Source organism: Sander lucioperca, chromosome 2 (assembly GCF_008315115.2).
Source record: "Sander lucioperca isolate FBNREF2018 chromosome 2, SLUC_FBN_1.2, whole genome shotgun sequence".
In the NCBI taxonomy this organism is placed as follows: domain Eukaryota; kingdom Metazoa; phylum Chordata; class Actinopteri; order Perciformes; family Percidae; genus Sander; species Sander lucioperca.
The window spans coordinates 33,738,812-33,754,509 of NC_050174.1; the positions used below are offsets into that span (position 1 = coordinate 33,738,812).

The window sequence follows — 15,698 nt, forward strand, 5'->3', positions numbered from 1 at the left end:
GTTGCGGTTAGCCTGCTCGTTTCGGCTTGTGACGTCACAAGCCGTGCAGATTTTGACCAGCTCACCCAGAGACTGAAGGCAGGACACATTCAGAAACCGTATCTCACTCTAAACACCATGGATGGATTTTTTCAAAGTTTGTATGTGTGTGGAAGCACCAGAGACACAAAATAACTCCCCAAATCCCAGAAAAAGTGATTTTTTTCATAATATGGGCACTTTAATTATTTTCTGACAGAGTGCTGGAAGATTGATGCGGGCGATATTTGAGATCGTTCTCAACAGAGGCTGGGCTCAGCTGACGGACAAGACCATGAATCTTTGCAAGATGATCGACAAGAGAATGTAAGTCCGTCTCTCTTTCCTCTCCGGTTGTAGGGCTGCTCGATCATGGAAAAAAATCATAATCACAATTATTTTGGTAAATATTGAAATTCCGATTGTAGTAGAAGTTTTCTTGTTAACAGCAGGAGAGTAGATTAAAAACACAAGGAAAGACTTACTGAGAATTAAACCAAAGTTTGGTCTTTGAGTATTTATTTACTAGTGTTACTAGTTTCATGAGTACTCATGGTACATCTGAAAGGGTCTTCTGACCAAGCTTAACAATCCATACATCTATATAGCAGAAACTCACTTAAACCACCCCCCCTTCAGGATAAGTTTAGCAACTTCACAGATGAAAAAACACCATAAACAGTCATAATGACTTTACAACCTTCCCCTCTGCTCCTGTTTCCCACTTTAGCCTAAACACATTTTAAAGCAGGAGACAGAAAGAGACACAGAGCAAATGTTATGGCCTTTTTCACCCTTATCTAAAAAGGAGAGACTGAGTTCTGAAAACAAAGAATAGCTTCAACAAAGAATATGATATGTCAGCTGCTTCTCCTTGGAGCTCTAGTCTAAGACACAAAATTAAAGAATATATAAGAAACTCTTGTAAAATATATAAGAGAATCTTGTAGGATATTAAACTATAATGTTAAAATAAAATTAAATAAAAACACGATTATTTAACAAGATTACTCAATGACTTTTGGAAAGATGTTGCAATCATTGAACTTAAAAAAACAGCGGAAAAAGTTAAACAAATCAACAGTGAAAACACCTAGAACTGTGAAATTTCTTTAATACTTTTCCCATTTTAACATTTTTGTTTTCATTCAGAACACAAGACATAGTAAGAGTTTACTTGCAAAACTTAATGTGCAAAATAATCGTTTTTCTCGATTACTGTGTGTGCCGAAATCGTAATCGCAATTAAAATTCCGCTTAATTGCACAGCCCTGTCTGCAGAGGCAGGCCGCTGATGTTCTGTATCCTTATTGTCGCGTTGCAGGTGGCAGTCGATGTCTCCGCTGCGACAGTTCAAGAAGCTTCCAGAGGAAGTCATCAAGAAGATCGAGAAGAAGAACTTCCCCTTCGAGCGTCTCTACGACCTCAACCACAATGAGATCGGTGAGTTTTCTCGTCTATATCCACAGTGGTTAATTTACAGGACTGTTTCTCAAATGGGGGTCCGCGTACCCCTAGGGGTACTTTGGAGCACTGCAGGGGGTACGTGAGATTTTTAAAAAATGTTAATGTCTGGTAAGGATGCCCCCTGGGAGCCTCCCTAGGGAGGTGTTCCAGGCACGTCCAGCTGGGAGGAGGCCTCGGGGAAGACCCAGGACTAGGTGGAGGGATTATATCTCCAACCTGGCCTGGGAACGCCTCGGGATCCCCCAGTCGGAGCTGGTTAATGTGGCTCGGGAAAGGGAAGTTTGGGGTCCCCTGCTGGAGCTGCTACCCCCGCGATCCGATAGCGGATAAGCGGACGAAGATGGATGGATGGATGGTTAATTTAAAAATATCAATCATGCATATTTCCCTGAAAAATTATACTATAATAGTAAATTAATTTAGTAATGGATTTTAAACATTTGAAGTAGCATTTAAATGTTTTTCAGTTACAAAGTTGTTGGGGGCGGTGCAACGCTGTAATGTACCTCTTTATACAGGCTTTTTTTCCCCCAAAAAAATGCTTTGCGCTGGTCAGGGGGTACTTGGCACAGAGAATATTTCACAGGGGGTACATTATTAAAAAAAGTTTGAGAACCACTGATTTACAGGATAGGTCCATTATCTTTCTACCCTGGAAATGCAGAGTTCTCCCGAGAGCACAATTGTAATTTGCTCTGCGAGTCGCTCTGGCATTGAGCAATGATGCTCATTAGCTATGCCCTGGTAGCCGAGCTGCACCAATCACATCGCTGTATCTGATTTAGGCGGGCCAGAGGCGAGCTAAACAGATGATGACAGCGCTGCGACGTCCAAGTCATTAGTAAACATTGCAAAATGGCTACAGATGAACACCAGTTGTTTGAAACGGCTTTGGCCGCTACAATGAACGAGTTAGACTTGGCTTTTTATCTAAAAGAGGAACAGAAGACGGCGCTCCAATCGTTCCTTTGCAAGAAGGACGTTTTTGGCTGTTTTGCTCCTCTGGTAGCTAAGACTTTAATCTACCAGTTAGCTCCTCTGGTAGCTAAGAGTTTGGGGCTTTGGATATGTCACCCCGTGTATTGTTGTGATTGGTCGTAGTGTTATCCAATCGCGTGCAGTGAGATTTTCAAATGCATGCTTGGTTCCGCCCCTCGAGTTGGGCCATTTTCATTACTCAATGCCAGACCCTTAATCTTTGGGATTTGGGTCTGGATTTCCAGGCTATTAGCTTTCCACATTTTTTGTGTAAACTTTAACTCCTATCGGATCAGGCAACATTAACTGGAACGTTTGAGCACCGTTACACGCTGAAAATGTCAAGTTTTGAGGAGAATTTGGATGGTGCAACAAGTCAGGCCTGCTTGGTTCTTTCAGGGAATAATTGTAAAGATTTACAAAGAATATGTTTAGGTCATTTCCTCTCTAACTGGGAGGTTTTGGGACTGATTGGTGGGATTGTTGTGGACGAAGTACACACAGAGATACACTGGTAAGAGCCAATGAGGTTTAACCATGTATCAGCTAATTTAAATAGCTCCCGTTACTGTATTGTGTCAACAGTTAACTTCATTTAATATTGTATGAGGCGTTTTCTTTTGTGAGGTGCAAATGTTCCACCAAAACAAGTTCCTTCCTGAGACTATTTAGCAGAGCCACCGTCGCTGCGTCTGGAGCTTAGCGCTGCCCAAGACCGTTGTGATTGGTTTAAAAAAATGCAAACATTTTCATCTCCTAATCCCAGAATGCATCTGTGGTGTAGCCAGACCTTACTTCACAGCGCTGTGGAGGTAGGTCTGGCTGTGCAAGGCAGCCTGGAGAGTAACCACAAGCCATGCTTTTAATTTTTCAGGTGAGCTGATCCGAATGCCAAAAATGGGGAAGACCATCCACAAATACGTCCACCAGTTCCCCAAACTGGACCTGGCTGTCCACCTGCAGCCAATCACCCGCTCCACGCTGAAAGTGGAGCTCACCGTCACGCCGGACTTCCAGTGGGATGACAAGGTCAGTGCTTAGACCCTCGATGTTCTCCTAAATAGGGATGGGTATCTGTAGGACTTTATAGATACGTCTACTCTTATCGGTTTGAGACGTGTGTGTCTGTTTCTGTGTGTCTGTCTCTGCATCTGTTTCTGTGTGTGTGTGTGTCTGTCTCTGTCTGTGTGTGTGTGTGTGTGTGTCTCTGTGTCTGTTTCTGTGTGTGTGTGTGTGTGTCTGTGTCTGTGTCTGTTTCTGTGTGTGTGTGTGTGTGTGTGTGTGTGTGTGTGTGTGTGTGTGTGTCTCTCTGCGTGTCTGTTTCTGTGTGTGTGTGTCTCTGTGTGTCTTTCTGTGTGTGTGTGTGTCTCTCTGCGTGTCTCTCTGCGTCTGTTTCTGTGTGTGTGTGTGTCTGTGTGTCTGTGTGTCTGTTTCTGTGTGTGTGTGTGTGTGTCTCTCTGCGTGTCTCTGTGTGTCTGTTTCTGTGTGTGTCTCTGTGTCTTTCTGTGTGTGTGTGTGTGTGTCTCTCTGCGTCTGTTTCTGTGTGTCTGTGTGTGTGTGTGTGTGTGTGTGTGTCTGTCTGTCTCTGTGTGTGTGTCTGTCTTTGTGTGTGTGTGTCTGTCTGTGTGTGTGTGTGTGTGTGTCTCTCTGTGTGTGTGTGTGTGTGTATCTTTAGGATTTTATAGCTACTACCACTCTTATCAGTTTGAGACAGATGTGTTGAGGAGGTTCTGGGTACTGAATTGAATACTTTTTAGGCACAGACTGAATTGCCTCTGCAGTATCGAGTATTAAAAAATGCCTCGTCATTTAATATTATCCATATATCTTCAATAAAAATAGAGAGAATGAATCTAAACGCTCCGCTCTGCTGCCTTCGAAGCTGCCTGTAAAAACCCAGCGCGTCCTTCCTTTCCCCCCCATAGATTCACGGATCCTCTGAGGCTTTCTGGATCCTGGTTGAGGATGTGGACAGCGAGGTCATCCTCCACCACGAGTACTTCCTGCTCAAAGCCAAGTACGCCCAGGACGAACACCTTGTGACGTTCTTTGTGCCGGTGTTCGAGCCTCTGCCGCCGCAGTACTTCATCCGCGTGGTCTCGGACCGATGGCTCTGTAAGTGACTTCACTGAAACACTCGTATACGGTTTGGTTTGCACACTTTAAAATGTATGATTGGACTGTATGTGTTACAGGGGTTTCCGTCATTATAAGGTTTAGGTGCAGCACCCGAGCTGAATGAATGTCGCTGAAAGACTTTTTTCTGATCTAATGACTGTAGTTGGATTTCTTCAGCTTTACGTTTAGTCTTGAAGCTTTTTGAGGGTGATTGATGTATCATCTGCTCTAGACACAGATATGGAGATAATAACGGAGAGAAACACACACACACACACACACACACACACACACACACACACACACACACACACACACAGACAGAGACACACACACACACACACACACACACACACAGACAGAGACACACACACACAGACAGAGACACACACACAGACAGACAGACACACACACACACACACACACACACACACACACACACACAGACAGAGACACACACACACACACACACACACAGACAGAGACACACACACACACACACACACACACAGACAGACAGAGACACACACACACACAGACAGAGACACACAGAGACACACACACACACAGACAGAGACACACACAGACACACACACACACACACACACACACACACACACACAGACAGACAGAGACACACACACACACAGACACACACACACACACACACACACAGACTACAAAGTATGTATGTAGTAGATCCGGGGAAATAGCAATTTGTTTTAGGAAGGATGTCTAAATCCCCGGCCAAATATGCGCCCCTAAGTCTTCCACAAAGCGAGGGAAAACACTGTATTATCTTTTTAATCTTTATTAGTATATTATGTTCCTTATCTTTTATATTATACTTGTGGTACCTCTCCTGATTGAGGGCTGGAGAGAAACGTATTTTCGATTTCTTCTGCATGTCTGGCACATATTGCAGAATTGACAATTAAGTTGACTTGTGTTGTAGAATTCACACAATGTTTTCGTTTCATCAAACTTCTTTACGTTTTCTTTTTCTTCTCAGCGTGTGAGACTCAGCTCCCGGTATCCTTCCGTCACCTGATCCTACCGGAGAAGTACCCGCCACCGACGGAGCTGCTGGACCTGCAGCCTCTGCCCGTCACTGCTCTCAGAAACTCAGCCTTCGAGGCGCTCTACCAGAACAAATTCCCCTTCTTCAACCCCATTCAGACACAAGGTACTTCTGGGAATTTGTCCGAAATAAGGCCCTAAGGCAGCGGGAAGTGATCGCACCATTGACCAACAAAAACCTGGTCTAAAGTCAGTAACGCAGCATTTCATTGTTATTTTAACAGAGCATTAGTAAAATGCTCCTAGGCTCGTGCACAGCTCACACACTATGCTTGTTACACACACAGGGACGCACAGCAGCACACACACATGCAGAAGATTACAAATTAAAATATTACGGTGCAACTCCTCCATCATAACAGCAATGCTCCAAGGTCCAAACGCGCCTGGCTTTTAAAGGGAATGGGAGATGATCTCTGATTGGTTGATTGCATGTTACGCCCAAAACACCCCTCTGATTAATGAAGACACTAACTGTACGTCCACACCGCCGCCGAGCTGCAAAGCAGCTCTGGCCGCCCGGTCAAGGACGCTGGTCAGAAAGTCCGGGGAAGCTGTTTGAGGCTTTGGCCGCTCTGACGTAGCAGCATTCTATGTTCATCATGGAAAAAGATCAAGCAGCCACTGCACGGCCAATACACTGACACTAGAAACCTTTTATAAATGACATATATAATGACAGAATGTGTATTGGTTGTTGGTCGCAGCGGTGTCTGTTAGCAGTTAGCTCGCTCGTTAGCCGCTGAACCGCGGCAGCGTGCAGGCAGAGCGAGCAGCCGCCAGCTGTTGCTCCGTGCAGGACTTCACCGTGAGCGGACTGTTTAGAGACCATGTGACCGGCAGGTAACGTTAACTGGTCCCTATACGCAAATATCATAAATGATAGGGAACCCAGCAACGGCCATGATGAGCTTCTCCTCCTTTTTCTCTGAACTAATGTTTTGGTAGGAACCAAAGTTTACATCGTATGTTTCTCTGGAATCAGCCAGCGTGAAGGACGTCTATATTCTGATTGGTTGCCGCTGAACCGCGTCATAGCTCATTACCATAAAGTTGACCTACTTTCAACTTTCTGATTGACTCTCTGGTCGCTCAAAACGTGACGCCGACAGATTTTCCGCTCCTTGCAGCTGAGAGAAGCAGCTTCCATTGAAAATGAATGACTTCCTGTATCTTTAGAAGATCAGGTCAGCGGCGGTGTGGACGTACACTAAGTACAACCCTTTTGAACCATGCGCCTGGCGCACGGACCCTTTTTTCCTCCGTTAAACTAGCAAAAGTGGATTTGGACGCCCTAAACGCACCTGCGCCAGGCGCTTCACGCCGTGCTCTCAGATCGTTAAAATAGGGCCCTAAATGTTTTCTTGACTTTGTCGTATTGTTTCTGTCCCTCCAGTGTTCAACGCTGTGTACAACAGCGACGATAACGTGTTTGTGGGCGCTCCCACCGGCAGTGGAAAGACCATCTGTGCGGAGTTTGCTATTCTGAGGATGCTGCTGCACAACGCCGAAGGTCGCTGCGTCTACATCACCCCGATGGAAGCTCTGGCCGAGCAGGTACCAACTCCTCCGGGAGCTTATATCTAAAGTATTTACTTACTGTTTATGCCTCCGTGCTGGAGACAGACGTGGCCGAATATAGGACCACATCACCTTTTCAGATATGTTCAGAGGGCGGGAAAACGGGACATTTTTGTCGTTATTTTCAGAAATGTTGTATATTTTTATTAACTTTCTTTAAACGATTTTTGGACACTTTTTTTCAATGTTTTTATTGCTTTTCGTTTTTGCTGTTTTTTGTCACTTTTTGTATGCTTTTTATTGAAGTTTTTTTAAAAGATTTTTGTCTTTTTTAACATTTTTGCTGTTTTTTTTCGTCTTTTTTTGTTGCATTTTTCAATATTTTGGTCACTTTTTTCTATGCTTTCTATTTGTTTTTTGTTTTTTTTTAAGATTTTTGTCGTTTTTTCAACATTTTTGCTGCTTTTTTTCGTATTTTTTTTGTTGCATTTTTCAATATTTTGGTCACTTTTTTCTATGCTTTTTATTAAATTTTTTTAAAGCCTTTTGTTGTTTTTTTTTCAACGTTTATGCTGCCTTTTTCTTGTCGCTTTTTTAGACATTTTGGTCACTTTTTTCAATGCGTTTTATTGAAACTTTGTTGAAAGCTTTTTGTTTTTTTGTGCAGTACGTACTGTAATACCTTTCATTAAACCGCTTCAATGTCGTTAGTGCACATATTGAGTCTGGACAAACGTGGATGTAAACTGCAACTTGACAGGTTGGCGGAGGAAAACGTGATTCTAGTTTCCGTTCTGTGAATCTTTTTGTCCCTCAGGTGTTTGTCGACTGGCACCAGAAGTTCCAGGACATCCTGAACAAAAAGGTGGTGCTGCTGACGGGAGAAACCAGCACCGATCTGAAGCTCCTGGGGAAAGGGGACATTATCGTCAGCACCCCCGACAAATGGGACATCCTGTCTCGGCGCTGGAAACAGAGGAAGAACGTCCAGAATGTCAGCCTCTTCATCGTGGACGAGACTCACCTGATCGGAGGAGAGAACGGAGTAAGAACGCAAAGACATTTCATCCTCATCTGTATCATAAATGAGAGAGAGGGAGGGAGGGAGAGAGAGAGAGAGACAGACAGAGGGAGAGACACAGAGAGGGAGAGAGAGAGACAGAGAGAGACACAGAGAGAGACACAGACAGACAGAGAGAGACACAGAGAGAGAGAGAGAGAGACACAGACAGACAGAGAGAGACACAGAGAGAGAGACAGACAGACACAGAGAGAGAGAGACAGACACAGAGAGAGACAGACAGACACAGAGAGAGAGAGACAGACACAGAGAGAGAGAGACAGACACAGAGAGAGAGACAGACACAGAGAGAGAGACAGACACAGAGAGAGAGACAGACAGACGGAGAGAGACACAGACACACAGAGAGAGAGAGAGAGAGAGACAGACACAGAGAGAGAGACGGAGAGAGACAGACACAGAGAGAGAGACGGAGAGAGAGACAGACACAGAGAGAGAGACGGAGAGAGAGACACAGACAGACAGAGAGAGAGAGAGAGACACAGAGAGAGAGACACAGAGAGAGAGACAGAGAGACAGACAGAGAGACAGAGAGACAGACAGAGAGACAGACAGACAGAGAGACAGACAGACAGACAGACAGACAGAGAGAGAGAGACCATGATGCAACTTCATGTTTTTCTGGGTCGAAATTTCAACATTTTGTTCTTTTTCGACACTTTTCTCGATGTTTTTTTTCGATTTTATTCAAATTCTTTTGTCATTTTTTTTTCAGAAGTTTTTTTTTGTCGTTTTCCAATTTTTTTTCTAACTTTTTTTAACACGTTTTTTGTGTTTTTTTGTCACTTTCTCTGATTTTTTTGGTCACTTTTTTCAGCGTTTTTTTGTCATATTTCTGATATAGAAAGTTTTTGTAAACGGGTCAAATGTGACCCGAGGGTTAAAATAAGACCCAAACAGTAACATGAGCAAGCAAAAAAAAAAATAAAAATGTAAACAGTCCTAAAACCCAAAATTAAAAACATGAGACAAAAGCCAGTTTAAACCAGTGAGTCTTCAGCTGCTTTTTAAAAGCATCAACAGAGGCCAAAAAGAGACCTAAAGGAGTACGCTGCGCTGATTTCCTCAGGCAGATCGTTCCAGAGACTTTAGGATCTAAAGGACGAAGACTTGATACCGCGATCATATAAATAATATAATAACATATAAAACAGCTATATATTGTGCATCCCTTTCTGTGTATCGTGTTAACCTTTCTTGTTTCTTTCCGTCAGCCTGTGTTGGAAGTGATCTGCTCCAGGATGAGGTACATCTCCTCTCAGATCGAGCGTCCCATCCGCATCGTGGCGCTCAGCTCGTCTCTGTCCAACGCCAAAGACGTGGCCCACTGGCTCGGCTGCAGCACCACGGCCACGTTCAACTTCCACCCCAACGTCAGACCGGTTCCTCTGGAGCTGCACATCCAGGTCTGTAAACTGTGTGCAAGTCAACGAAAAGTAGGGGTAGTGTACACAAACTAGAGAGGTTCTCTGATACCTGCGTCTGAAAAGCCTCCGATACCGCTTGAAATACTCGTATCAGATGGCGAGTACTGGAGTCAATGCACTGATCAAATACCACATAATTTAGCCCTGAAGAAAATCTACTATGAAGTTCAAAGTTTATTTATGTTCATTTTCCGTTATGACTGACTGGAGACTGGATCATAAAAGAAAGTTCTGTGGTGTTTATTGGTTGTTTGTTCATGTTTTGCAAAGACATTTAACAACAAAGATAGAAATCCATCCTCTCACATATACATACTATACACTACTACTATACTATGCTATACTACTATACCATACAAGGATGGTAGTGTATAGCAGATAAAACAAGATAACAAATATGACACACTGGTGTCTAATCAGTACTCGAAGTTCAGGAATCGGGAAGCAAAATAAGGTATTTGAACATCTCTTAAAGGAACACGGCGACTTACTGTCGAGTGATTAGCACAACACCTGAAAAGCACCGTTGCTACTCTCTGCTCCTCACCACGGGGCTTCTCAGGTGCGGCGAGCAAATCACTCCGCCCAAGTAGCAGTGCTTCACCTTCTGAGAATATAGTTCCCAGTATGTATACGGTTAGAAGATGGCTGTGTGTCATGTGACCTTGTTATTTGTACACGCTGTGACTCTACAAATCACAACATGTAAATAGGAAAATGTTGGCGTTATTTTGTCACTTATTGGGAGCAGTAGGCTAGATGGAGCCAGTTACCTCCAGGATCTGTGCTAAGCTAGGCTAGATGGAGCCGGTTACCTCCGGGATCTGTGCTAAGCTAGGCTAGATGGAGCCGGTTACCTCCAGGATCTGTGCTAAGCTAGGCTAGATGGAGCCGGTTACCTCCAGGATCTGTGCTAAGCTAGGCTAGATGGAGCCGGTTACCTCCAGGATCTGTGCTAAGCTAGGCTAGATGAATCCAGTTACCTCCGGGATCTGTGCTAAGCTAGGCTAGATGGAGCCGGTTACCTCCAGGATCTGTGCTAAGCTAGGCTAGCAGTGGGGGCGTCAGACAGAGTTAGGACATGCACGGAGATGAGAAGGGTATGTGTGGACTTATCTAACTCTGGGGGATACGGGGAATAAGACAAAGTCCTGATAAGTCGGCGTGTTCCTTTAACACAAACCCATGCCACCCAAGGAGAAGTGCGTTCCTGTCCCGTTCCTGATTTGCTGCCAACGTTTCTGTTCTGTTTCAGGGCTTCAACGTGAGTCACACTCAGACTCGCCTGCTGTCCATGGCGAAGCCCGTTTACCACGCCATCATGAAGCACTCTCCCTCCAAGCCGGCCGTGGTGTTCGTCCCGTCCCGCAGACAGACTCGCCTCACGGCCATCGACATCCTCACCTTCTGCGCTGCGGACGTGGTTCCTCAGAGGTCAGACACGACAATGATCACGTTCGCTCCGCCAACAGTCCGCATACATTACACGTTCAATGTAGCCAAAGCGTTAGTTGCAATATTGTCCAGAATTATTTCCAGAAAAAGAGCAAAAAACACACTATTATGTGCATGTAAACGTAGTCGCTGAGATCATAGCTGTCGATGAGGGACAGACTGTGATGGTGTCTATGTTGCGGTTACATCCTAACAATGTTTGTCTCTCCGTAGGTTCTTGCATTGCACCGAGAAGGACCTCGTTCCCTTCCTGGAGAAAATAAACGACTCGACTCTGAAAGAGACTCTGGCCAACGGCGTCGGCTACCTGCACGAGGGCCTGTCTGCAACCGAGCGCCGAATAGTGGAGCAGCTCTTCAACTCCGGTAGGACACCCTCCTGCTCTGCTCTGTCTGCTTCAGTGTTTCCTCTATGTTGATTTGACCGTGGCGGCCCCCCACGGCAACATTTCTGCCCCCCACGGTATCAGAAATAGGGCCGCATTGTGAGAGTGCATGTCGAAGAATAGCGCGGACACACGAGGCTAACTAGCCAGTTGAGATTGTGTGTGTCCGCCTTGAGAACTGTCAGTGGTATAACTTATGTTGTCAGTTCATTTAAGCCTGGTCTAGCAAATTTAAATTAAGTTAACTGGTGATTTTCGTTGTTTGTATTCTTCACCTGCGAGCTAAATTGCACGGGGCTGTTGATTCGATAGCGATTGCTGAACGCAACATTTGAAACGTAGCATTTAAATGTTTTTCAGTTACAAGGTTGTTGTTTAGTAAATCTATCGCTACCAGCGCTGTACTGTACCTGTATTGTATTATTTTGTGCTGGTCAGGGGGTACTTGGCTTAAAAAACAATTCAAAGGAGGTACATTATTGAAAAAACTTTGAGAACCACTGCTCTAGACCTACAACAACAACAGTAAATATGTTTGGTGTCTCCGGTTCTTGTCTTGTTACAGGTGCTGTTCAGGTGGTGGTTTCTTCTCGGTCGCTCTGCTGGGGCATCAACATCTCCGCACACCTCGTCATCGTCATGGACACCCAGTACTACAACGGCAAAATCCACGCGTAAGGCTCCCGCTGTTTTCGTGTTCTCATTGAGGCGTTTACGATGCATGATCAGCAGAACTCTGGCCGGTATAACGTTGTACAGTTCGGAGCCTATTTGTCCGGTGATGAATGAAGCGAAGCGTCTGTTTTTAATCGGCCGGCTGCAGAAACGATCCGACAAGTCAGCGTTTACAGATTGGTCTGTTTTCTGGGGAGAAATTTGGGCGGTTTGGTGTGCGTTTGGGCTCGGAAACGAACGGAACGGCACAAAAACAAACCACAGGAGCTGAAACGAAGTAGTGAAGTTAGTTAGGGAAAAAAACATGGGGATATTGTTCGAGGGGTAAAGTAAATGCTTATAGTTTAATGTATACATTCCAGACATCAACCCAAACATATATTTTTAAACATGGATGCTTAAATGTATTCAGCAGCGCTCATAATCTGTTGGCGCGATCAAGCACGTATTGACGCTTCGCGGGCCATACGCAATGCTTACCCAGCCGGTGTGTTTTCACTGTAACATCGAAATAATCAGAATTTCTTCTGCGATACGTCGCAGCCTTTTCTAGGGTTGGGTACCGAAACCTGGTTCCACTATGGAACCGGTTTCTACGCAACCTGTAGGAATCGGACCGGATTAGAACGCAAATTTCAGTTCCTCATTTCAGTTCCACTTAATGTGTCGACTGAAATATTTTCCCTCTGTCGCTCCGAAACAGACGTCTTAATATCCCCCTTTCTCTGTAGTCTACCGTTAGCTAGCTACCGTAAATGTAGGCTACTTTTAAAATGCCATATTTTCCCTCTGGGCTCACCAAAACGGATGTAAAAGCATATTAACCATTCAGTGCACGGGATCGCTAATCAACATATACTTTTTCAGTTTTTCAAGAATCTGTTTAGGAATCGGAATTGTTTTAAAAGTACCGGTTTGGCATCGGAATCTTAAAATTCCAAACGGTACCCAACCCTAAGCCTTTCTAATGATTTTTTTGCAGCGTTAGTGACATAACTGCACAGAATACTGTACTCAACCTGCACTTTGGTATTTAATTCTGCTTTTGCACTTCTGGCTGCAGAAGTGTGTGTGTGGTAGAGAGTGTGTGTGTGAGAGTGTAAGTGTGTGTGTGTGTGTGTGTCTCTCTACCACACACACACACACTCTCACACTTTTGCAGCGTTAGTGACATAACTGCACAGAATGCTGTACTCAACCTGCACTTTGGTATTTAATTCTGCTTTTGCACTTCTGGCTGCAAAAGTGTGAGTGTGTGAGTGTGGTAGAGTGTGTGTGTGTGTGTGTGAGAGTGTAAGTGTGTGTGTGTGTGTCTCTACCACACACACACACACACACACACACACACTGTACTCAACTTGCACTTTGGTATTTAATGCTACTTTTGCACTTTCTGGTTGGATGTCAACTGCATTTCATTGGCTCTGTACCTGCTCTCTCTCTCAGATATGTGGACTATCCGATCTACGACGTCCTGCAGATGGTGGGCAAAGCGAACAGACCCATGCTGGACGACGAGGGACGCTGTGTCATCATGTGTCAGGGCTCCAAGAAGGTAGAGACTGCTCCGTCGTCAGCAGGGTCGAGTATCGGTTGGTTTATTCTGATATTGGTGCAAAAATGACACATAAACCTGAACCGATACTTTAAAAAAAGAAAAGAGGAGCACTTAACGGCAGACCTGGAAGATGGCGCGTTTAAATGTAGTTATAGAGTCGCTATTCACTCTCTACCACACACACACACACACACACACACACACACCCTCTACCACACACACACACACACACACACACATACACACATACACACTCTCTACTACACACACACACACACACACACTCTCTACCAAACTCTCACACACACACACACAGACACACATACACACACTCTCTACCACACACACACACACTCTACCAAACACACACACACACACACACACACACACACTCTACCACACACACAGACACACTCTACCACACACACACACACACACACACACACACTCTCTACCACACACACAGACACACATACACACACTCTCTACCACACACACACACAGACACACACTCTCTCTCTCTCTTTCTCACACACTCTTTCTCTCTGTCTCACTCTCACACTCTCTCTCTCACACACACACACCAACGCACAATTATAAACTTCAGCCCACTTACAAGCTCTGCGTGAAGCCTCGGCACAACCATAACTCCCTCTTAAGAATGGAACCAAACTATTTCTTTGCCTTTTTCTCTGTAGGACTTCTTCAAGAAGTTCCTGTACGAGCCGCTGCCAGTGGAGTCTCACCTGGACCACTGCCTCCACGACCACTTCAACGCCGAGATCGTCACCAAGACGGTGGAGAACAAGCAGGACGCCGTGGACTACCTGACGTGGACGTTCCTCTACCGCCGCATGACCCAGAACCCCAACTACTACAACCTGCAAGGTGAGGCCCGTCCTGCCCCGTGTAAAAGGCAGAGAACTGTTTTGAACAGCGTCCCTTAAGCCCAGTTCAGATTCGTGATGATATGTGATCCATCATATCCGACTTCCGGGTTTCCGGGTCCCTCCAGAAAAACGCGATTATGCGATCGCATAATTCAACGCACAATCAGCCAAAGTCTGCATATTTATGTGGGAGCCGCATTTTTTCAAATTGCTGATTTCCACGCAAAATATGCGGGGCTTGCATGATTTCATAATCCCCGCATTTTCGTTGCAATAAAGTCCCATATATCTTAGCAGAAAGTTGAAAAATGTTGCGTTTACTTCACACAAGAGCAGCCATTTTCCACTGTTGGCTTCCCCATGGAAACGTTATGAAGTGACGTTATGAAGTGACGTTATGAAGTGACGTAATTACGCGACGTGAACATCATTGGAAAGCTGCAAACCCCGCGATGAAGCCACGATGAAACCACAATTTTTGCAAGTTCCCGCAATTTCATCGCATAAAATTGCATAAATATCCCGCATATTCCATCGCATTTTTTAAGAAAACGTGACGCATAATCAAGGATTTCTTCCCCTGCAACAATCACAAAAAAACTCTGCATTTTTCTGGAAGGACTGGTTGTAGCTAAATATATCATTTGTTGCGTCTAAATATTAATAGATAAATGTGGTTTTTACTTTGCCTGGATCAGATGTTTGCACCAGCTGGTAAATGTTTTGGTTTTGGTTTGGTGTTCCCCGTGCCAGGCATGTCCCACCGCCACCTGTCGGACCACCTGTCGGAGCTGGTGGAGCACACGCTGCACGACCTGGAGCAGTCCAAGTGCATCAGCATCGAGGACGAGATGGACGTCGCGCCGCTCAACCTGGGCATGATCGCTGCCTACTACTACATCAACTACACCACCATCGGTCTGAGCCACAGCAACTCTCCTTCACACTCCCAAAATCTTATTATTATAATAATAATAACTTTGTTTATAAAGCACCCTTTTAAAAACAGAAAAAATTTAGGTAAAGATGGAATTTTTAGAGTTAG

The 15,698-nt window shown here is 44.8% G+C and overlaps 1 protein-coding gene across 1 annotated transcript in view; it reads left to right on the forward strand.

Moving 5' to 3' along the window:
- snrnp200 (small nuclear ribonucleoprotein 200 (U5)) overlaps positions 1 to 15,698 on the forward strand; it is a 62,600-nt gene that overhangs the window by 40,501 nt on the left and 6,401 nt on the right. The window contains exons 24-37 of the mRNA XM_031305642.2: positions 239 to 345; positions 1,343 to 1,461; positions 3,338 to 3,492; positions 4,389 to 4,578; positions 5,594 to 5,767; positions 7,058 to 7,218; positions 8,000 to 8,227; positions 9,478 to 9,669; positions 10,946 to 11,124; positions 11,359 to 11,510; positions 12,096 to 12,204; positions 13,652 to 13,760; positions 14,462 to 14,651; positions 15,407 to 15,571. Of these exons, the coding sequence (XP_031161502.2) occupies positions 239 to 345; positions 1,343 to 1,461; positions 3,338 to 3,492; positions 4,389 to 4,578; positions 5,594 to 5,767; positions 7,058 to 7,218; positions 8,000 to 8,227; positions 9,478 to 9,669; positions 10,946 to 11,124; positions 11,359 to 11,510; positions 12,096 to 12,204; positions 13,652 to 13,760; positions 14,462 to 14,651; positions 15,407 to 15,571 (2,230 nt within the window). The remainder of the gene's footprint in view (positions 1 to 238; positions 346 to 1,342; positions 1,462 to 3,337; positions 3,493 to 4,388; positions 4,579 to 5,593; positions 5,768 to 7,057; positions 7,219 to 7,999; positions 8,228 to 9,477; positions 9,670 to 10,945; positions 11,125 to 11,358; positions 11,511 to 12,095; positions 12,205 to 13,651; positions 13,761 to 14,461; positions 14,652 to 15,406; positions 15,572 to 15,698) is intronic.